The sequence below is a fragment of the Haemorhous mexicanus genome, chromosome 21 (assembly GCF_027477595.1).
Source record: "Haemorhous mexicanus isolate bHaeMex1 chromosome 21, bHaeMex1.pri, whole genome shotgun sequence".
Classification (NCBI taxonomy): domain Eukaryota; kingdom Metazoa; phylum Chordata; class Aves; order Passeriformes; family Fringillidae; genus Haemorhous; species Haemorhous mexicanus.
In genome coordinates, this window is record NC_082361.1 from 1,738,359 (window position 1) to 1,761,475 (window position 23,117).

At 48.7% G+C, this 23,117-nt stretch overlaps 2 protein-coding genes across 4 annotated transcripts in view; one reads left to right on the forward strand and one right to left on the reverse strand.

Annotated features, from left to right (window-relative positions):
* Window positions 1–11,411, reverse strand: part of LOC132337052 (carboxyl-terminal PDZ ligand of neuronal nitric oxide synthase protein-like) — a 28,330-nt gene extending 16,919 nt beyond the window's left edge. For both annotated transcript variants that reach the window (XM_059865167.1, XM_059865166.1), the window contains exons 1-2: window positions 11,241–11,411; window positions 7,516–7,587 (exon numbers count right to left, since the gene is read on the reverse strand). In XM_059865167.1, coding sequence (XP_059721150.1) covers window positions 7,516–7,587; window positions 11,241–11,345 — 177 coding nt within the window. In that variant the 5' untranslated portion in view covers window positions 11,346–11,411. The remainder of the gene's footprint in view (window positions 1–7,515; window positions 7,588–11,240) is intronic.
* Window positions 11,412–16,776: 5,365 nt separating this feature from the next.
* The window catches only part of TTLL11 (tubulin tyrosine ligase like 11), a 37,822-nt gene continuing 31,481 nt past the window's right edge, over window positions 16,777–23,117 (forward strand). The window contains exon 1 of one of the 2 annotated variants that reach the window (XM_059865185.1): window positions 16,777–17,789. Coding sequence is in view for 1 of the 2 variants with exons in the window: in XM_059865183.1 (XP_059721166.1) it covers window positions 18,112–18,756 (645 nt within the window). In the remaining variant the exon portion in view is untranslated. Of the gene's footprint in view, window positions 17,790–18,108; window positions 18,757–23,117 lie in introns of those variants that run through there. The other variant, XM_059865183.1, reaches the window with a different exon arrangement.

The following is a 23,117-nucleotide window of genomic DNA, read 5'->3' on the forward strand; positions in this document are numbered from 1 at the left end:
TACCACTGTGGGCACAGGATGACTTTTTACAGATTTTTCTCTTCACAGAGACTCTCATGGGACAGATTTAAGTGTTTGTCTCTTCATGGGTTATTTTGTTTTGTTCCTGAACACATCACCCTGCTCTGGTGGAAATCCAGCCCTGCACTTGTATTGGCTGGACAGGGAGGGTCTCTGCTCCACGCCAGGGGCAGCCCCAGCTCTGTGCCCCTGCAGCTGTCACTCAGATTTAGGCAGCTCCTTGTTACCCAGCCAATCCAATGTGCTCTCTGCACTCTGGTTACAGGCTCAATTACATTTTTTCAGGCACCAACAAAGAAGCAGCTTTGAGTCGTGGCTGAGTGTTCTTCACCAGAATGTAATTTGAAAGCCATTATATTTCATCTCTGTAATACTCTACAACCAGTAACATAATTGGTGAAAAAGTCTCTTTATTTCAAACTAGATAAAAGCTTTGCAGAGATCTCATACGGTGATATTTTAGCTAGGGAAATTAAATGCTTCAGTAATATAATGATAATACTGTTAAAGCCACTTTATTTTACAATTAAAAGGTACCTGCTTCATTGCCAAGATTCAGCATCAGACAAAAAGCTCTGTCTTGTTCTATTTAGCACTAACATTTTAATTTAGCTTTTATCCACTTAAATGCTGCTTTTATTAGCCTTCAACTAAACTCCAATCCACCATGACTCTTATGCAAAACAGAATTAATGTGCCTGACTGGTTCCACCCCCTCACTGGAGAAGCCAGGGGGTTCTGAGGGCTCTGAGGAAGGCAGAAAGGTCACTGTTGCCTGGAGATGACACATTTCACTGCCTGATCCCTCCACCCATCTGTTACCAACCCTGCACTGTGCACTCTGAACAGGGTGGAGGAACTGAAGCATCTCAGTCACCAGCCACTCCTCAAAAACTGGGTCATGAAATGTGGCTACCAAAAAATGCCCTCAGCTGCCTTCTGGCACAGTGGCCTGTGTTCACAGCTTGACCAGTCCCACTCGTTTCAGCTCAGAGGTTAAGTGACAGAAGGACACTAATTATTCTGTGGCAGGAAGTCCAGAGGTGATTTAGGGCTGGAGATGAGCAGGGTGGAAATCTGCAGGAGTTTCAAAGGCAGTGGGGCAGCTCCATTGTATGGTGAGACCCCCCCAAGCAGTGAGCAAAGGTTGGATTCTTGTGTAATCTCAGAGGTGTTTTTTCCTCTCCTCCCACTCCAGACACACAGAGCATAGTCAGCTCTCCACCACATCACACAATGCTGCCTAGAAACACTGTGCACCGTGCCACTGCAGAAACAGCTCATTAAGAGCTTCTTCCCTTTGTTTTGAGATAATACAAACAGCAGAAAATGGGTAAAACAAGCTTGGGTTTGTCTGAGACAAGGCAGACTCAATTTTTCTAGAAAGCCAGCTTTCATATTGAATTAGTCCTTTGTAAGGCTAGGAAAGCAGCTTGTGCATGGAGCACACCAGAGCCTGTCCAGGTGACCAGAGAACACAGGGAGAGGGGCCTAAGGAGCTGCACCTGCAGGGCCCACCCTCCCTGGGGCCTCCTGGCAAGGGAGCTCAGGGAGAGCTTGTCCCAGCTGGTGCTTTGGCTAAGTGGGGCTGCAGGGCAGACTGGGAATGGGGAGAGGCTGCAGAACTCAGCAGGATGGCAGCAGGGTGAGAAGCAGTGCCTGGGAGGCTGCAGCTCCTGCAGTCTCACACTGAAGCCACTTGCTTTGCCTGGAGAAATGGATTCTTGCCAGACATTCTGCCAGAGGGCTCAGCTCCTCCAGCATCCTGTGCTGCATGCAGGTAAGACCCATAACATGTCTGTCATCCCTTAGGCTAAGGTGGCATCCCTGTCATGCTTTATCTTCCTAAAGAGCAGGAAACAGACTGTGGGGACCAAACCTGGGGGCCATTTGCAGTGTGGAGCAGTAGAATGCTTTGCAGCAGAGCTGTGCATTGAATGTGGGGGTTTCAGCAGGTAGGAGCTTTCTGGCAAGGCTGAGAGACCCTCAGAGCACATGGTGGGACTCCTGCCTCCTGGGAAGCCCAGCCTGATCCCCATCCCTGTGCAGGAGACTCTGCTATAGATGCAACAAACAGGAAAACAAACTAATGAGGCATTAGGGCTAAACTTAGCTGCAATTAACATTTAATTACTATCCTGAAAACACTTGCTGTATTTTGCCAGGGCCTGGAAAGGTAAACCCAATTAGCTTAATCTTGTGTGGTAGGAACCTTAGACTGGTTGAGATGCCTGGTCTCATGGATGGGCCCTGGGAGTAACTGGTGTTTCTGGGCCTGGAGCTGAGCAGCCCTGTGGGCTGATCATGTACTGCCTGTGGAAAGCTGCAGAGCCTTTCTCAGACCTCTGCTTTGGAGAGGAGTCAGAACTGACACCAGACCTTCTGCAGAAGGTGCCAGAGCAAGTTTGTACATGCTTGTGTATATTGGTTTGGCTGCCACAGCTCCCTCCTGGAGGCCACAGGCTGTGTCCAACACTTAGCAGGGTAAACAACCCTTGCATGGCTCTCCAGAGGTGCAGGGAAGGTATCCTAGAAAGTGATGCTCTCTTGGAGCACACTCTGGGGTGAATACAATGTCTTTGTCTTAGGAGGAAGAGATGCCTGTGTTTCACACTCTAACCTTGTCAGAACTGTCACTGTTTCTCCTGCATCCTCCTGTAAATGAAAGGAAGGTGCATGGTGTTCTGAGAACTAAAGAAAGGTCCACCCCAGCAGTCTGAGGCTGCTGAAATATTTTAAGGTACTGGGCTTGTCTGTCACAGCCCAGGGCTATCATTAGCTGAGCTCTGGATGCTCTTCCAAAGAGGCTGTAAGGGAAAACCCTCCAGGAACTGCAGCAGAACCAACTCCCATCCAACAACAACAGCTCCTGGCGTGCAGCTACAGAGCTCTGTACCCCAGGGCAAGTGCTCCAGCAGTTTGCACTTCCATGTTTGAGTCTGTGCCTCAGCTACAGCTGACCAAATACCTTCATTACAGAGGGAGAGGCTGCAGAGTCTAACCAAGAAACCCAGCTGGGAGTTCAGCTTCTCTCTTTTTTCAGTTCTGATCACAACTCCAGCTCCGATTAACATGAAGCTGGCAGGAAAACACAGCTCTGAGCACAATAACCCAGGAAGGGCTTATAGGCAGAATATGTCAGAGGAATCCATGCAGCAGTTCCCAGGAGAACTTCTGCCTGCCTGGGAAAACTGAGGGAACTGTGTTCTAGAACAATCTCATGGACAAGCCCATGAAACATCTCCACCTCTGAGACCTGTCACACAGTAATAAATTAAACTGAGAGGGCTGAAGGCAATCTTCCTGCCCTCTGCCATCTGCCCACCTGGTTCCTCTCCTTCTGTAGGAAGAGCAGATAAATCCCACCCACATTTGCTCCTGAACCACTGGAATTTACAGCCTGGCAGGGCTTTAAGTGCAAGGTGCTGTGTGAGCCAGCCCAGCTCTGGAGTGCACAGGCAGGTTCCCTGCAGCTGTCCCTGCTGCCTCTGCTTCACAAGTTTGTGCAGCAGGACTGTAACTTACTCATCCTGATTTAAATTGCTGTCATGTCACACTTCAACACCACCAGTTGATACTTGGCAGCCAGTCTGAGTTACAGTGTGGCTGGATTGCACCTCCTCACTCAAGTACTGAGTGGAGAAACTGCAAAGTGCTGAGGCTCTGCTCAAAGATGGATGCAGCAAGAATGATCAGGACAAGAGGGAGGCTGAAGTGAGAACCCAGTTCTCATTCCAAGGAGAGCTCAGGCATTTCTCATGTATCCTGCACTGAGATTTATAAATGCTTCTGTTTCTCTGGCACACTGGCCTCTGGGGAAAAGGCTTCTCAATTAAATTAAGCCCAAGAAATGTGGAGGTAACAGAAGACACATTACTCTGGATGCCTGCCTGTTTGCTCATCCTGGTGTTTGGATAGGCACAGCACCAGCTGGCTGTTCCCTTATAGAATGATTAAATAATCCAACATCTGGCTCCTTTCTGAGTGTCAATACCTGCACAGGTCCAAGATAAACCTTCCCAACAAAATGAAATTTGTAGGCTTCAGAGATTCTTAAGTGCAGATTCCAGGGAAACTGATTCTGTGCCTTGAAGGTAGACAGAGTGTCTTGGGGAGTTGCTGGCAGCAGGCTGTCTGTGGGGGTGACAGGCTTTGTCACTTACTCCTACTGTGTCCTGGTACAGCTCAGCACTCAAAATAGCAGCACTAGGCTCAGCTGGCTGTGAAGTGCTGGACTGAAGGTAGAGGTGCTCTGGGAAGGGAACAGCTGACCTTCTCCTCTGGTCAGTGCTGGCTCTGGGGAATGCATGCAGGACGTGTGGTGATGTTAACCCTGCACTTGAAGCCATCCATTCCCTGGCTAAGATTTTCCAAGCAACCTCAGCAGCGTCAAGGAAGTGTTTTGTGTTTTACAAAACCCATCTTCACATTAGCTAGCGCTTGAATTGTGAGGAGGAAAGATCTTGATTTGTACATAAACTCCCTGGGGTGCTGAGAAGGCTCCAATACCTGCAGAGGGATCCACTCCAGCAGAAGGCAGCTCCACCAGAACGCTGGCAGAGCACAGGAGCTGCCAGACACCCAGACATGGATGGCCTGGGGCTGCTCCCTGGGAGGTGGGGAACACCTGCCTGGGGTGCTTGGAGCTCTGAGATGAATTGGACTCTCCTGAGCAGGCCCTCGCTGTGCCTGTCAGGGTACAGTGTATTTATCCAAGCTGCAAACTCATTTCAGCACCTCCCCTGCCAGGGCAAGAGGTAGAGGGATTAGCTTGAACTCTGATCATATAATAACAACATGGCAGCTGTAGGCAGCTAATAATCCACTGGGAGGATTAGCAAACTTAAAGTTGTCTAGCTCTGCATAATGGAAAGCCAAGAACAGCAGCTTCCCTGTTCTACCTACTGCATTTGCATTCTCTCCAGTGGAAGCATAGAACATGATGAGACAAGGCTTTCCAGCCTGTTATGAAATGGGATCTAAAGTGTGACTAATGGAGTATTGCTGGCAATTCTACAAGCATCCATTCAGCCCAGGATATGGATTGAAGCTTTACTAAGAGACTGCACCTCAAATACCTTCTGCCAAAGAGCAGGCCACGATTTCTGCAGGCTGATGCTAAAACTTGTTATCTGAGGCTGTCTGGGAGTAACATCCTCAAGTCTGCAGGCACTGCTCTGCTTGCACATGGAGAATCCCACTGATCCAGAATCCTGGTACCATTCGCATGTGACTGGCCAAAGAGCCACTGCAGTACAAAACCCAGCACAGGCCAAGGAGCAGACTCATCACCTGCTGCTGCTGCTCTCCTCAGGACCCTCTCAGGATATTTGGAGTTCCTGCCTTGGGAAGCTTTTCCCCCAAGGCAGTTTTGGCACTTGTATCAATTTACTGATGAGTAACCAGAGTAAGCAGCTCTGACACAGCCTGGAAAAGAGAGCTGTGACTCCTCATCCTCCTCCCTGCTCACTCTGGAGCAGCACAAGCAGTGAGTAAGAGCCCTCCTGAGCTGTGGGCCAGCTCCAACAGCACCAGGATGGCTCCCACTCCTCCCATGGCACAGGGAGCACAGGGAATGCTCTGCTGGGGCTTGTACTGCACAACTTTTCTCTTCTGCTCCAGTGGAGAATTCCAGTGGAACACTGGAGTGCACAAAGGATGAAAGCTTCACCACAACGTGCCCCTGCCAACACTTGGCAGGGCTGTGGGACCTTACTCACTCTTGCACTGCAAGCAGGCACTGCCACTCACAATAACATAGGAACAAAATACTCATTTCCCCCAAGAGCTTCTTCCACTGTTTCCTCCCAGTTGTAACTGGTGCTGCTGAGAGTCCATGGGAAAAAACTCTAGTACAGACAAGGCCTCTGCATGCAAATGAATGCTACATAAATAACCCCCATCTTCCCTCAGTTCCTAGGTTGGGTACTCTGTGCACCAGAATTCTCTTCAAAGACCTCCCAGTTCATTCTTTATGCTCTAATTAAGGATCAGTGCCAATTAACTATCTTCAATAGAGGAGCATCTTCCGCTCAGCAGCCAGGAAGTGTCTGAATAAGATCCTGCTGTACAATGAGCACATGAAAAGGGAAGCCCTCCCTTTTTGGAATGGGCTTCCAAGATTAAAAACTCAGTATAGATTACTGGATGCCTGCTTTAAAAATCCTGTGTGACAAGATTAAGTGACGGCACCCAGGAATGCAGAATGGGTTTTTCACATGTTTCTTGTGGTACTCAAGGATGCTGTTGCACTGCCAAGGCTCTGAGCTAGGTACCACTGTGGCAATAGCAGGTGTGAAAACAGAATGTGACACTTTATTTTGAGTGATATTAAAATACTGTTTGCTTTTTCTTACAACGGTGTCATAGATCAGCAGAAGTGCAGTGTCAAATCTGGTGATAAATATTGATTGAGATGAAAAATTGCCAATAATTATGCTAGCACCTAAACTGCCCTGGAAGTCCTCACCTATTGCTTTTACTTCCTTCAGCTATTCACCTGTTCCATAAATAACCAGGCAATTTAGACTGCTGCTGAACTGTGTTCTGAGCAAGAGCTGTGCTAATAGTCTGAGCAGGCAAAGGGAGGGCAATGTCATTTCTAAGCTTGGCTGGAGATGAATACATCAACTCCCCAGCCAGTTACAGGCTAAGTTTAAAAAACACTATTCTAAAGGAAAATTAGATGGTTAAACACTGTGGGGGAAGGGGGGGAAATAGGATAATCCCTTCAAAGCTTTAAATGGAAGATTCTCAAACTTGCCTCAGCTGATGTGAGACATATGAACAGCCTCAGAATTAAGACCCCTGCAAAATTTCAGCCAGACACAACAGCTGCACTGCCTTTTGGGGGAGATGCACTTGAACTGGTTATACACAAAGCAGATGTAAGCCACCCAACCCTGCTAATCACAGCTAAATCTGGGGACCATTCACAGCCTGCTCTGCAGAATAAAGGGGCAGAGCAGGAAGAGAGCAGCCTTGGTGATGAGAAACAGGAACTGCAGAACTGTACTGGAGCATGGGGAAAGCAGCAAATTATTCTAGGAGCAGCAGGATCCACAAAGTCTAGTCAGATGGGATTTACATCAATCACACCTGTCAGGGCACTGATATTTCAATATATAACACAATATATTTGGAAGTGTCAAGGAACTCAAGTGCTTTGGTGAAGCACATTGTGTCCAGCTTATTTTTCACGCGCACAAAATTCCAAACAGGCTAAATAAATCTCTTCTGTTCAAGGAGAAGCCCCATGGCTGCTCAGCACAGGAGAGGGGGTTACCTTTGAGTTTAGATAACAGATCCCTTTGCAGAGAGCACGGGATGGGCCTATGCTAAAATGCCTTGAGAATTTCTGGAGAAGCTTGTTGCAAACCTGACTGGGCTGAGATTTGAGCTCCAGAGAGGAAGGGCTGTGGAGGGAATGTGGAACAGTAGATTGCAACCAGGTCGCTCTGGGGAGTGGAAGCTTTAACTCTGTGTGGGACTCACCCGGATCCTCCTCATGGCTGCCACGATCTCCACGCGGCTGTTGGGCCTGGGCACGTCCAAGCTCCCGATGTACTGAAAGACACAATGTGAGATGGCTGGGCTGTAATGCACCACTCCACATGTGGGCTTCTTCAAAACAGACAGCATTCCTCACTTGTTTAGTCCCTCCTTGCTTGGACTCCTTTGAGCCAGGACAGGATAGGAATATTTGCTGTAGATAATGTTATCAAGCTGGGGATTTCTGAGGTTGGGTGTGAGGCTCTGACCTCATTCAGGTTCTGGATTTGCCTTTACCAGTGCTCTGCAGGGTGATGTCTGCTGCTAATTGAGTCTGATCCTGCGTGTCTAAAATGGGACTGTCTATCCTTTGTTCCTCTTTACTATACCTGCTCAAAACTGAAAGTCCACAAGAGCTGTAAAGCTTCCAGGATGTGTAACAAACACCTTTCCTGGAACAGCTTTGTGATTCCAGCTTAAGTTTTCAGTCTGGACCATGCTAACTCTTGATACTGCTGTCCCTGCTTGGTTGGACCAGCTCAGCTGCCTGCAGAATCCTGGCAAACCCACCCAAATCTGTCCTACAACCCTGCTTAGGGGAGCTGCAGCCCTAACCAAACTGCTGGGGGTTGAGTGTCTGCATTCCAGTGTCTGTGCCAGTCCTAGCAGGGTCCCTTACTGGGGTCTGAGACATGGCAGATGGCAGGTTCCCATCACCTCCACCTCTAGCCCTGCATCACAGGTTGCCTGTTCTCCCAAAAGGAATGGCAGCCCATGTTCCACAGGCTATCATGGAACACCCAGGGGCAGCTTCCTGCTGCTGGATTTCTCCCTCCTGTGCTGCCTGTTCTCTCCCCTTGTGTGCCAAAGCAGAACCTGCTCATGCACCCACTGGCAGCAGGCAGCAACTGCTGCCCGCTGGCACTGGTGGTGGCACACAGTGGTGGCACCAGTGACAGCACACAGCAGTGGCACACGGTGGCAGCTCACGGTGGCAGCACACGTGGCACAGGAGTGCCCTGCGCTGCCAAGGGGAGGAGGCACAGAGCTGCCAGCTCAGCCTTGGCAATGAGGAAATGTGTGGTGTCCTGGACAGTCACGGGGAGCAAAGGCTGCTGATGCTGTGGCTCAGCTCTGAGGGAAGACCTGCTCGCCCAGGGCACGTTGGGGAGGACAGGGAAAATGTCACAGAGTGAGAGGCTGATGACAGCATGTGCTGGGAGTGGCCCTGGCAGCTGAGGGCAGCTGCTGGATTTGGTGCTGCTGGGGCCCAGTGGGGTCCATCAGCTCTCCCAGGGTAACACAGCCCATCTCTGCTGTTAGTGGTGGGGACTGAGAGCAGTTCACAGAGTTTAGTGACCCTCCCAGGAGCATTGGTTCATGAACTTGTCTGGTTTGTAGTGTGGTTACAAACTGTTGGTTTTCTGGAAGTGGTTCCCTTGTGGAGAGGAAAAGGAGCAGCTAATCAAGAGGCCCCTGCAAACATTCAGGGTGATATTATATATATGAACAGAGACAAAATAATTCCCCAGAACAGCCCCATAGGTATTGCCGTTACTGACAGTTCTGGATTTATTTCTCCACTGTACTGCTTGCAGATTGCAATGGGTTTTATCTTGTAAAATGTCTGCTTAAAAGGGCTTTCAGAGATGAGCTCTCCTGGCTCAGTATTTAGTGGTCTTTCTCCTGCTTTGAAATAAACACCACAAGCAATCTGAAAGGTCATCTGGCTTTGCTGCTGCTTCTGTAAATGCCTTTGCAAAATGGCATTTTTAAGAGCAGTTAAGTTCATCTATAGCCTTTGGTAAACCACAGGAGAACCAAGCTCAGAGCACGAGAGCTTGAGGGCAGCAGGGGAGCAGCAGAGCCAGGGCTTCCCTCTGGGCTGGTGGGGAGGGTAGAGCTGTACTGCTGTGATCTGTGGCCTCTTTGGTGTGCAGATCTCCTTCCCTGCTCTGCTGGCTGTCAGGACAGTCACTGGTAATCCAGATGAGCTCCTTGCAGCTGGCTGGCCTTTTGTCTGCCAGCAGCAGAGCTGCAGTGGGGAACAGGCCATGCTCCTAATGACAAATTAATTGGGGCAAGAGGACAGCTGGGACTGCTGAGCTAGAGGAGATTCTGTCAAACTCCCTGCTCTGGTCTGGCTGCAGAGTTTGGGTACCTGTGCTCCCACACAGAGCCATGAAACTCATGAAACAGCACACAAAGCTCTGCCCAAACAAGCAGCTCCCAGAGCTGACCTCCTGAAGATTACAGGGGGAGGAAGGCAGTTTGGAATGTGGAGATTAGAGGGCCAGTGTGGTCAGTAAGATTGCCTGGTGCCAGACACCTGCAGCCAGCTGCAGCCTTGTCATTGTCAGCGTGGCAGCTGACTGATGTGCCCACAATGAGCAGCATAATTGGAAGAGACAGACTGTAAAGCAGAACTGAGCAAGCATGTTACTAAGGTAATGCAAACCCCATCCCAGACCCACACATCCTAACAGGGTGTTATCCACTCGCCAGCTCTGGATGCCTGGAGCTGTCAATCTGAAAAGCCAGTTTCACTCAGTTAAAGGTACAGTTGCTTCCTATCTTTTAAAAATAAAATTAAGAATTTTTCTTCTTCTCAGCACAGTCTGAAGCACAGCAAATGCTAATTTAAATAGAGAAATCACAGATTAAATGTTTTCTTCCCTAAGGAAGATAAATTTTTTAAAATACATGATTAGCTGTCTATTCAGATTCATCCTGTATCCTGCTTAAATCTTACAGCTCTTTCAGCAGGAAAGCCAAGAGGCACAAAATCCGTATTTCAAAGCTTTATTGGAATGTATATGCCCCTTCTTTCCAGCTCAGGAGACAGCAGGCGTGAATTCCATTTCTAATCTGTGTTAGGCCACCTGCAAAGAGGGGAAGGGAGCCTGTGAGTTGCTCCAGCAAAATGCAATTCTTCTTGTCAGCTGAATTATAAACCCATTCCCCATGCTGTCTACAGAATGCCAATTCCAATGGAGTCACTTTCTGAGAGTGCTGCTGTGCTGCCAGGCAGTTCTTCACGATCAATACGGAATTTCTGACAATATCAGTATTTCTTTCTGATGCCTGAAGGCTGCAGACCTTGTCTGCTCCAGCTTTTCATGCAGGGAAGGGGTCAGCTGTAGGAAGGCACTATTATTTGAGCAGCCCATAGCAGTCTGCTGGTTTCCGGGGGAATAGGGAGCTGTCACCCCGCCGTGGCAGGACAGGACAGGCACTGGATCAGGCAGGGATGAGCACCTGGGACAGCATCCACGGTGCTGTCAAGAGGGGTCATTCCAGAGCAGTTCCCAAATGCAGCACACAAGGCAGCGTCTAAGGATTACACAGCTGCAAAAACACTAGGAAAAGAACAAGAACCTGTTTGATTGTGCTAATTAAATGTAAGGCTTTCATAACTGATTGCTGTTTTCTTTAGACTCCCTCAGCATGGCCCAGGGGCACTTCCAGAGCTGAAGAATAGCCGTGGCAAGGCTGGGGGGGGCACGGCGAGCCCGGGGCCATCGGCCCGCGGCCAGCGGGGGCCGCACCGGCGGCTGCTGGACAGCACCGGAGCGCAGTCCGCGGGGACCCCGAGCCCGCAGAGACCCGCAGCGCCCTCTCTGCAGCAGCCCGAGCGGGGGAACCTCCCGGGCTCGGGGCTGCGGCAGGCGGGGCCCGCTGCGCCCCCCGGCCCGGGGGCTGCGGAGGGGAGCGCGCCCGGGGCTCACCTTGGCCTGGAAGTGGATGCCGTGCTGGAAGGCCTCCTCGTTGTGCAGCGGGACGCGGGAGTCGCAGCCATCGTCCACCAGGTTGTACCGGTTCTTCACCGGCATGGCGGCGGGCGGGCGGCCGCCTCAGCCCGCGGCCCCGCCGGGCATCGCGGCCGGCAGCGCCCGCCCCGCCGAGCCCCGGGCGCCGTGCGGGGCTGCGGCCGCCCGAGCCCGGCCGCGTTTTGAATGAGCGTCCGCGGGAGCGAGCGGGGCCCCGGCCCCGGCGCGGCGCCATTGGCCCGAAGTTCCCTCATGTGATGCGGGGGGCGGTGGAGCCGCCCGGCCCTGCCCGGCCGCCCCGCCCCGGCCCCGCCGCGGAGCCGCCGCCGAGACCGGCTGGAGCGCTCGGGCTGTTCCGCGAGGGTGACGAGGGGTCTGGAGCATCTCGGTTATGGGGGGATGCGCCTGGTTAGTCTGGAGAAGACTGAGCGGGGATCCCACCAATCCATACAAATATCTCCAAGGGGTGTCCTGAATGAGTGGTCACCTACGTTATGTATGTTTCATGTCAATGTGACATACAACTCTGTTGGAAATTAGCATACGTCCTCTCAGAATCTTGACGCACAGTCGGTACCCACTGTGTCACTCAGTATCCTGTGATACTCTCAGGATTTGTGGCACCCTCAGGATTTGTGTGCTCATGGTGTTCTTTCCTTCCAGCTTTGTCTCGGTGACGAGGCACTGCCAGGCCCAGGTGAGCCCTGCGGATGCCACTCTGGGACACCCGGCACACCTGAGTGTGACATTCCTCAGCGGGCACCAGCACAGGGAAGGGATGAGATGTGCCCAGCTGTGATGGCAAGGCCCAAGGTTTGTCTTCTGACTCTTAGTACAGCCACACTCCATTTACAAGGATGATCAGAAATGTGAATTGTGTAGAATCCAAAGGGTGGAGGGTTACATGTGCGCCAATGGATCTCATCTGGGTTCCCTCAAATTAATTTTTGACTCTTAAAAGTAACTCCCAGCCAGGTGTTTGAATGTTTTTGGACACCACCTTTTATGTGGCTTTTGCATTAGCAAGAAAGAAAAGTTTGACCACAGGCAGACTGTACACAGTTCCCAGTATCCATCTCAGGAGCGTGATCACCCTGAGCTTCTTGGCATTTCTGAGTACTCGTAAGTCAGTGGGAGATGGGCAAGAGCCAAGAATCCAGAAACTTATAATTAAGAGAGAGAGAAAAAACCCAAGGAATTAATATTGGTTCACAGACTATGACCCTACATGTTCAAATATTTTTCGGTATTAGCAGCTCTTTCTGGGTACGGTTCTGTGGTCAGCCTTCTGTCTTTGTGAAGTTCTTCTGTTTCCAGACTTCATTTCTTCCAATCTATAGCACTGCATTATCTTCTCATTTAAATATTCACAAGTTTATGCTAATCCCACTTTCATACAGCATAACTCAACATGGGTTTTGTCAGTTGGTTTCTGTCCAAGAGGCTCCTCTAGATACACATCTTGCCTGCAGATGCATCGGTTTAGTTCTTTGTTGGGGATTTTTTGTGTGGTCTGTGCTGGTGTTTAGTGTTTACTTAGAACATTTCATGGCACTTTTCTTATCTTGTACAAATCTTGATCAAAAAAATATCTGTTGACCTGAATGAATAACATAGATTCTGTGTGCAAATGTCATTGGACTGATTGAGCAACGTTCAGGTCTTTGGTTCTCCTAAGCCCAAGGAGGAGGAGATGCCACCCAGTCAGGCTATGCTCATGCTGCCTTTGATGCTAACGCCAGCAAAGCTCAACTCATATGGGGAAAAACCTAACACAGCCACTGGTGAGTGTCTACATTGATTCTGCAATACTGCATTTCAGCTGAGGCGTGCAGGAACCTGCCATCGTGCTGAGCTGCTCAAAGCTTCTCCTCATTACCCTCCCATTGCCACAAGAGCATTCCTAGGAACGTGGGAGCATATGGACTTCACTTGGGATAGTTAAAATTTAAAATCTGATAGAAAGAACAGGATGAAATAACAAGAATGGTCTTTTTGATTCCATTCTGGTGCTCTCCAGTATCCCGCAGATTATAAAATCCTTTGGGTAGGAGGAAAGAAATATCTCATGGGAATCCTGAGAAAAAGAAAGCAACTGTTATTTAATAAAGCTTGCAGTGCCAGTTTCTGTTAGATCACAATTGAATGGAGGTGTTTAATACTCCCTGTTCATGAACTTCTGTGAACTTTTCATAGGGCTTAAACCTCCTGAGGTTAGTGGTTTGGATCTGTGTTCAAGAATTGAGTTTGAAGGCTGCTAAACTTAAAAAGCCATTAATTTTCTAGTTTGTTTGTTGGGCAAAGAAAATTCTTTGACTCCGTTGGAAGTAAGAAAGCTGTATGCCTTTTCTTCTGGACAATGAAACTGGGCAAATATGTGGAATGAAGCCTTTACACAGGACATCGTCACGGATTTAGTATAAACAAACCCTGAGTAGCATTGAACAGTTGGCCAAACCTCATGGTGGGTGTTTGCATCACATGGAGGTACTGACAGAGTTATTCCTTTGATGTGCAAAGCACTCACAGAAAGTCCTGATTCTCTGAACACAGTAGGAGTGAAGCCCCAAGACAGTTTCTTGGCTTGGAGCTGCAAGTGTTTTTGCAGGGACCAGGTTTGTATCAGCTTTCTTTCTCGGGTGCAGGCTCCCAAGATTTCCTCCCTTCTCTTTCTCTCACATGGGTGCACATTCCTGTCTGCCCCAGGACTCTGCATGAAGTCCCTTTTCTTACATAGCTTCACCTTTTAAGGAGACCTTGAACGTGGTGTAAATGGGGTGGTGGGTGTTACATGCAGGGTGTTCTTTAATCAGCTCCTCGGTTGGTTTGTAGGGAAGGGAGCTTTTGCTCCCATCTGATCCTGTCAGATTTTTCCAAACCCACCTTCATAGATGAAGGAGGAGACCTGGTCTTGATGCCATGGAATTTTCCTCCTTTCTGCTAACCCTTTTAAGCACTTATATCTGCCCAGCAGAGTTGCAGAGATTTTGAATGACAAATAAGATGTGACCCAGGAAGAGCAACAAGTCAGACATCAGCAATGGCAGACAAAACCTCTTTTACAGGAGAGCCCTTCCATATCACACATAAGAGCTGTGAGGTCTGTGCATGCTTACTGTCCTAGGAGATCTGGGTTTGTCATACCACTTTAACATTATAATTAACATTATTAATATGTACTTGTGCTGGTGCAATTTTTAGAGCACAGCCTCCAACGTACTAACACACCAGAAGACTTCCTAGAAATGCTGCTGTGGGATGAAACGTGGGGGCAAGAACAGATAAACCAGCTGCTGTTGACTGTTGTGTGATGTTGCCCCCGATGCATCGGAGATTCCAAGAACACTGAGAAAACTCCTAAACAAAATCTTTGAGTCTCTTGAGCTTCCCTTCCCCATGAAGGGAACTCAGAGGTGACACGTGGAACTCGGAGGTGACATGTAGGGCTGATGGTTTCAGCCCCCTCAGCGAGTGTCATACATGTCCTCTGAGAGCACAGGGGCTGCTTGGTGAGATGATGACAGCAGATTTGTGTTGCTCAAGAAGAAGCAGAAGCTCCGTGTCTGGGCGGTTCAGCTGCGCAGCACGGCCAGGCAATGTGCCCGTCAGGACTGCAAGCCTCTTTCATGCATGGCCAGCTCCAAAGGGCTGTGCAGCAGGACTTGGCAACCAAAAATGTCATCTACAATTATGCACATTTTCATCATCTTCTATCATGCAAATCCCCCCACCCCAAATATGCAGCAAATGTTTTGTTTGCATATGTAGGTCAACCACAAATCTTCTGTGGTCGAACATAAACATGGGCAGCATGGAGTGATGTATTTGGATTTAAATCCAGCCTGAAGCATAAGCCCACCACGGACGTTTTCCAAGTGGAGTCTGTTTGCTAGATTTGTTTTCTTCTGACTTTTCATTTTATAGAGCATTGTTTTCTCATGGATTTGGGAAAGAACAACTGACAGGAGATACCATAGTTGCAAAGCACTATTAACTTCAGACACAGATTAATAGCTGTTCATGAGTAACTTTTTTTTTTTAACAATAGCTTAAGGAATGTGTTATTTTTCAAAAGGGTACACTGAAGTGTTTCTGCAAATCTGCATTTGGCAGGAAGCCAGTTTTATATGATGTTTTAAAAAGATGGTATGTTCTTTTTGCAAATTACATGCTACTTTGTTTTTCTTATCTTGGCTATCTTTAAAAAAGAAAAGTATAAAAAGAATACAGTTATTGCCCTTATGATGCTACATAAAAGCTAAAAATGTTGATCCCAACTTGGAAACAAAAATGCTTACTAGAAGAAAGGAAATATATTAGTAAAGAAAAATGTTACTTGTAACCTCATAAGCTTGACATGTTCACATGCCCAACTCACGAATTCCATGTACCACAGGTTGGCAGTACAGTCCCTCAGTGTGAGCTGCTGGGATCAGCATGGTGTCATGAAGGAAAACTGTTCAGTTTGCTGCATCTGTAAAACTGCTTTACTCCTGGATTCCTCCTCAGACCTGGCACTTAACTGTGCACACACAGACATCAGGTAAGTGAGGATTTTGGGTGAATGAGAGTGAAGTTGTTAGTCTGAGAGATGAGTGTCCAATCAAACAGGATCCTTCCCCACTCCCATTAAATTAGGCCAGTACCTCTGCTGTCTTTGATATCCTGAATTTAATTAATGAGAGCATAGGGACATTACATTTCTCCTGGATGGAATCCACATTTTTGTTCACTTATTATCACAAGATAGTAACAGTCTGTTCTTATCAACAACTCCCTCTGAGCAAGGGTCTCAGGAAACAGCCTTGTGTTTAAGAGTGCCCTGTAACTAAATTTCCCTTCTCCTTACAGGGGCAGATGATCTCAAGTTTCCCATTTCTCTCCTGCTGCCAGACCCAGCTTGCTGTATTCAGCAGGATTCTCCTTCTGCATTACCCTGTGCCTCACTGCTGCCCAACCTACACTTTGGTGCCCACCTTGCTGTACCTGAATGCCACGTGCAGCCTGACCCCACACTGCACACTGCAGCCCATCCCTATTTATCCCAACAGGAAATTAAGATTTTATCCACACCACACAGGCAAACCAGGTATGGGATTTATTACAGCTTCTCTGGTAGAGGAACAACTAGTCTGTTATTAGCCAGTAAGAAATGTGGATATATGATAACTAGATATAAAAATATTTCCCCTTTGCAATCATTTTGTTTGGTATTTCCCATGCTCCAATGTGTCTTAATGCTTTGGCCCATCTTAACTCTATCCCTGGCTTTCTTTCAGCACTGCTGACATTGGTGAGGATAAATTTCTGGGTTAAAAATATTCATCTGGGAGCCTGGCAGTAAAATAAGAGACAGTCAGAGTCAGGTCACCACTTTAAATCACACTCCAGCATCTCTGAATTGCTTTTCTTAGAACTGAATTTTTATGCCAATGTCGAACATAAGCAAAATATTAATTTTTCTTTCCGATTTGTACCTGCCCATGGAAGAGGTTTGGAATGAGATCATCTTTAAGGTTCCTCCCAGCCCAAACCTTCCTGTGATCTGGTGGTGGTGGTGAAACCAAGGATGTGTCTTCAGTGATGGACATGGAAAAGACACCACCCAGCCAGCTCATCCTGCCAACATTACCAGCCCCTCTGAGCTCCTGCTGGAACATGGAAACGCTCCCAGGCTTTTAATTAAACACTGCCACAGATACAAAAAAAGAATGTACATCTTTTAATAGCAACATGAGAGCACCCAAGAGCAAGCTACCTGACCTCGGCCTTCCTGGTCCCTTCACGTTGCAAGACACCACTCTGTTTAATTAATTAATTTGTTTATTCGTTGTCTGCAAGGGTAAATGATGGAAGACTGGCGAGGCACTGAAAAAATAAGCATCTTGACACGACCTTGTTATTTTATCGCGCAGCTAACTGGCAGTGCCAACTTTTTCTGCATTTATTTAAATTTTGCCGTAGTTTACATAATTTCTGCCGACATCCTGTTTCAGTCCTGTTCCAGATCACGACTGGTGATCGCTCCTTGCCACAGAACCCTGATTATTCCTGTTTTTCCCGCAATCCCGGCTCCCGGCCGGATTTCCCGGGGCGCAGCGCCACCGCCTGCCCGCAGCTCCTGACCCGGGCTGGGCTCCCGCCGCCGCTTCCCCGCCTCACAGCCGCAGCGTGAGGGGCTCCCCTGCCACAGTCACAGCTCGGGAGCGCCTTGGGCGGGAAGGGACCTTAAAGTTTATATACTTCCAACCCCTAGGCAGGGAACCTTCCAGCTTGCTCCGGTTGGTCACGGAGCTGCTGTTAAGGTTATTCATTCCATTGATTGCAGTGTAAAAGCCGTTTCCGTATTTTCCTGCTGTGCCTAAGAGAGTTCAAACTCAGCAGATGGGCTCTCCCAGTGTGGATGTAGCTGAACCTGAACGGTCCATGGGAACACCCTTTGTGAGAGGCAGCGCTTTGTAACGGCGGCCAGAGCCCCGTCTGGCATGAGAACCTTTCGGGCGCACGGTAAGGAGCGGACCGAGTGTCGGAGCCACCCGGGCGGTTCGGTGGCAAAGGGCACGGTGCCCGCCCCGCAGCCCGGCCTGAGGCGGCGCCTCGCCCGCTTCCAACATGGCGGCCCCGCCTGCTCAGGAGGCCATTTCGGGCTGCGCGGGGCGGGGCCTGTGCCCGATCCCAAAATGGCGGGGGCGGCGTCAGCGCCTCACGGCGGTGGGGCGGGGCCAGTGGGTCACCGGCCGCGCCGCTGCCATGGCAACGGGCGGGGAGCGGGGGCGGGATGGAACCGGCGGGGATGGAGCCGGCCGGGCTGGGGACAGGGACAGAGGGGATGGAACCGGCGGGGACAGGGACAGGGAAGGGGGCAGAGGGGACACAACTGGCGGGGATGGGGACAGACACAATGGAGCCGGCCGAGCTGGGGACAGGGACAGAGGGGACAGAACTGACGGGGACAGAGGGGATAGAACCGGCGGGGATGGGGACGGAGGGGATAGAACAGGCGGGGATGGGGACAGAGGCAATGGAGCCGGCCGGGCTGGAACCGGCCAGGCTGGGGACAGCGGGGACGGAGACAGAGGGGACAGAACCGGCGGGGATGGGGACGGAGGGAATAGAGCCGGCCAGGCTGGAACCGGTCCGGTTGGGGATAGCGGAAATGGAGTCGGCCGGGCTGGAACCGGCGGAGATGGAGCCGGCCCGCGAGGCGGAGGAGCCCCCGGGGTCCCCGGCCCTGCCCGCTGAGGTCCCGCAGGGCGGCCCGCCCGGCCGGGAGCGGGAGCAGGAGCGGGGCCGGCGCGGGGCCGGCGCGCAGGGCTCGGCCGGGCGGGCGGCGCGGGGCAGGGCCCGGCGGGCCCCGGGCCGCCGCAGCGGGGGCGAGAGCGCCCGGCGGTCCGGGGTCACGGTGGACAGCTCCAAGGCCAAGACCTCCCTGGAGGCCCTGAAAATAAGCCTGCGGCAGCTCCGCTGGAAGGAGGTGAGCGCTCGCCAGCGCGACCCTGCGGGGCCGCGTCCCCATCCCTGCCCCTGCTCCGGCCTAGCGCCGGTCCTGCCCACACTCCGCTCCCTTGTCTCTGCTCTGCCCCCGGCAAAGCCTTCCTCCATTCTCCTCCTCCTCCTCCCGTGTCTTCCAAGGGCCGCTGCAGCCGGGGGTCTCCCGGCTGTGCCCCCCGACCCTCAGGCTATTTCTACCCAGATGCCGGGTCCGGAGCTGATTTGATTAATGATCACAACTGGCACGGCCAGTTACGCAAGCCAGAACAGGGGTAATCGGGTATTGCGCTCCCGAGGTTAAACTGCTCGGGGAGAGGGCAAGAAAGAAACCCGCTCCCACGGGGAAGGTTGGACGCCTTGGGTGGATTTGCGTTTCTTCCTTCCCACCCTCCCGCAGGGCTCGGGGAGCGCAGGGAGGTCTGGCCCGGCAGAGCCGCTGCCCCTGTGTCCCAGGCGTGTCGGAGAGCAGGGGGTATGGATGCAGGAGTATTAAGCCAGCTGATAACACACACATAACGGGCTTTAGCCTGCTATTTTACTTTATGTAGAGCAGTTATAGCTGTTTTTTTTCTCCTGCTGCTCGAGTCATGTGTTTTCTCATTGCTTTGTGAGGATTTCTGTGACTGCCAGTATGTGCTGAACTGGAATCAGGACAGTAGGGGAGCTGACACTGATGCTTTGCAACTCCTTATTTACATCCTGGAGAGATTTTTTAGATATATCTTACTATAGATGGTAAATCGTGCTGTAAAGATTTTCTTTACCTAACAGCTCAATAAATGGCTTTGTAGAAGTTGAGATGGCTTCTAGGAGCTTTGTGAGCAACTTGTGAAAGAAAAAGGGTACTTGTAATCCATTTGTAAGAGGGAAGTTGGAGGGAAAAGGAGGAATAAAACCTGAGGATGAACTATTTCTCACGTGCAGAGCTAGGACAGAGCTGTGTGATCTCTGACCTGCAGCAACTCCACTTTACAAAGCTGTCTTTGGGATTCCCACTTACAAGATGATATTTTTGTGCACCTGATGCCTATTAAGCAAAATCTGTACAGACTCAGGGTAGGCAGTATATTCTGTGCCGTTGCTAATCTCAGTTAAATACTGCAAATTTATTTTCTGGAGGACTGAGTGGCAGTAGATGTTGTCCATGTTTATTCATATGTCCTGCATACCTAATCCCACAAGGATATGTATGCTCTGTGTCAGGAAGAGTAGTGCTTTCTCCTTCTCTGACTTCATAAAATTCTATTTCAGTATTTTTGTTATTTAAATCCAGTGGCACGATTTCAAAACCGCTTTGCACCAGCGCCCCAGTTCTCAACTCCTGCTTGTACAGCAAAATAGTAACAACATACCAGAGCCCTGAAATTCAAACCTGCTACATTTACCTCTCTTAGCCCTCAGTGCACCTGTGAGGTGTCTGTCAGCAGCCTTGCTCCATGTTTTATGCAGTGACATGCAGAGCAGGGGCACTTCACACTTAATTTCTTTGGTTTTAGGGTTAAGTTTTATGTTCTGAGGGCGGGGAGCCATTCCAGAGAGGGTTTCTGGATCACTAATATCAGTTAGCCTTGCAGATTGTGCTGGGAATGAGCCACACTTAGTGGTAATTTTTTCTTTATAGTTTCCTGGGACTTCACTGTTTTGCATTTGTCTTGCACTTGATAGCCTTTCCTACTAATTGACTTGTTCCACAAGCTCCTGTTCCTCTCATGAATCTCTGTGCTGCATTAATCAGCTTTTTCCTTCCTGCTTTGCATCTCCCAACAGCAATTGCTGCTGCCTTCATCTCTCTTTGTTCCCTGTCTCCCTCGATATCCTCTCTCCTCCATCTCTTTCTTGGGTCAATATTTTTCATTTAGTTTGTTGCTTCCTCCTCTGGCCACTTTGTCTCTTAATAAAGAAGAGGCCTAATACAGAATTTTGTGCTGCCTGACTGCCCCATCTGGGTGGCTGATAACTCATTCCCTGTAAACAAGTCACTGTCATGTATTGCTGTGTATCTTCAGCTTATAAATAGGTTAATAAGATCTGGGCAAGGTTTGAAGAGAAAAATTAACAAAATCGAGAAGATAAATCCAAGAAAAACTCTTTATTCAAGCCACGTGTAATTCTGGAAGCTCTCCCTTTCAGATGTGTAGAGAAATAGCAGTAAAATACTTGTTCAGACCTCTGTCAGGGATGGCCAGAGCCTTGGAGCTGGTTGCACTGTTACAGCAGGACCAGCAGAGGGAACACGGGTGTTGCTTCCAGGATCCATGAAAATAATGCCAAAAAAAGTCCTGGAAGCAATAATGAAATGCTTGTATTTTAAATACTGATGTGTCAGGGACTGCTGTTCTACTCTTATCCCTTGTATAATACTCTTGATCCTTTTTCCTCTCTACTTTTACATTTTCCTGTTCCTGCTTTTGTTTCATTTCTGCTGTTTGTTGCTGGATGTGTTGGCTGGAATATGTTTTTGGGAGGAGACAATATAATGTGCTTTTTCAAGCAGGCACCTTTTGATCCATAACTTTTTCTATCTAATGTATAGCACTCTTACAGTGTCACATATCCATTTTTTATTATTTTATTATTCATGAGTGAACTGACATATAGTAAATCTCATTAGAAGACCCACAAAAAAGGGAAGAATAAACATTGGTAATATTGGTGACATATTCTGTGGTACTGATGTGTGAGGAACAGGTGAAGGAGTGCAAGACAGCAAACTGACCATTGAGATTCTGTTCTCAGAAGCAAAAGACAGAAAAAAAAACCAATTATTTTTTTTCAGCGGTGGGAATTTTGAGTAAATGAAACCCTCAGGTTTGATAGGGCTGTGTGGGGGGACCTTCCAAGAAGCAGTGCAGAGTTCCCCTCCGTGTGCCAACTCCTGGACTGTCTGATGCAGCGTGTCAGATTCTTTAAATGAACATGATATGCCAAATGAAATAATGGGCACAAATTGAGCTTGCATCTCGAGTTTATTCATCTCTTAATAAATTATTTCTTCAGCAAGCTTTCAATTACCAGGAAAATGGAAGAAGCAGATGTCCCAGGCATCAAATATCCCAGCGCCGAGCGTTTCATTTGTCTCGCTGTTCTGGAGAGTTTCAGGTTTTATGCTGGGAAAAGCTGAGGGGAAAACGAGTCATTTAACTTGTCATTAAACATGATGGAACAGACTGATGTGACCTGTGAGACAATTTAAGTTATTGGCTTCTAATCCAGAGGTAGAAATGACCTGTCAGACAGATTTGACTGGGATGGATTATTAATCATGTCAAAGCTGTGGAAACAACTCTATTCTCTTTATGGCTCCTTGTTGCTCCTTTTCTGACAAATGTTGCCCAAATCTGACTAAAAAGAATTTAAAAGATTTTAAAAAAGGATGGCTCCAGCCACCTTTCTTTTTCAGCCACTGTCCCACACCAGGAGCTGGGAATGTGGTGCAAAGGCCTCTCCCCCATGATAAGATTAATTAATGTCTGCCTGGCACTGCCAGAGGCACCAAATAATCAAACTTGTTGGCTCCTCTCCAAACACCACTCTTATGTAAAGTGTAGTGCAGAGGTTACAGAATCCAGCCCAGCTCATTCAGGAGGTGAGTTTGATCCCATTCTTGGATAAATCCAGATAATCTTGATTTCTCAGGAGCAGGGCCCTTGCTGTGCTGTCCCAAATTTCCAACAAGAGGGTGCAGTGCTTCCATCTTCCTGTCCAGAGCTGCTCACTCCTCATCTGTTGTGAAATGATTTCTGTGCAGTGTTTGTAGAGAGCTTTGATATCCTCTGTAGATGAAAGGTGTTATATAAATGCAAATTTTGTTCCTTTCATTTCAATTTCTTTTAATAAATAAATAAATTGTTCAGGTGTTAGAGGGAAGGGCACTCTGAGACCGAATGCTGCATCTGTATTCTGGATATACCTGTGGAGAGAGGGTAAGGCCACTGATTGTCTTTCAGAGCCCAACAGAATTAATTTTCACTTGTACAAAAACAGATTTTGCAGGCTGAATAATAATGAAATAAGTGCAGAATCCACTGGCTCTTGTTAAATTGGGTTTCTCATCCCTGCAAGTAAGGAAACAGAAAGGATGCATTGCTCAATTAGCATTTTAAATTAATTTTTCAAGGCTATTTACTGAGGAAACTGAAATTTTAATTAAAGTAGCAAATAAAGTAATGCACTCAAAAGGTTTATGCAATTCTTTTTTCTGTCATGCTCAAAGAAAAATGCTCCACTGCGTAAAGAAATGTTTTAAAATAAGAAAAATTACATATCAAGTAAAGAACAAGAAGTTTCTGCAAAATACTGTGGTTCTTTCAGTAAGTAAATGGCACTGGGTGATGAGGGTGGTAG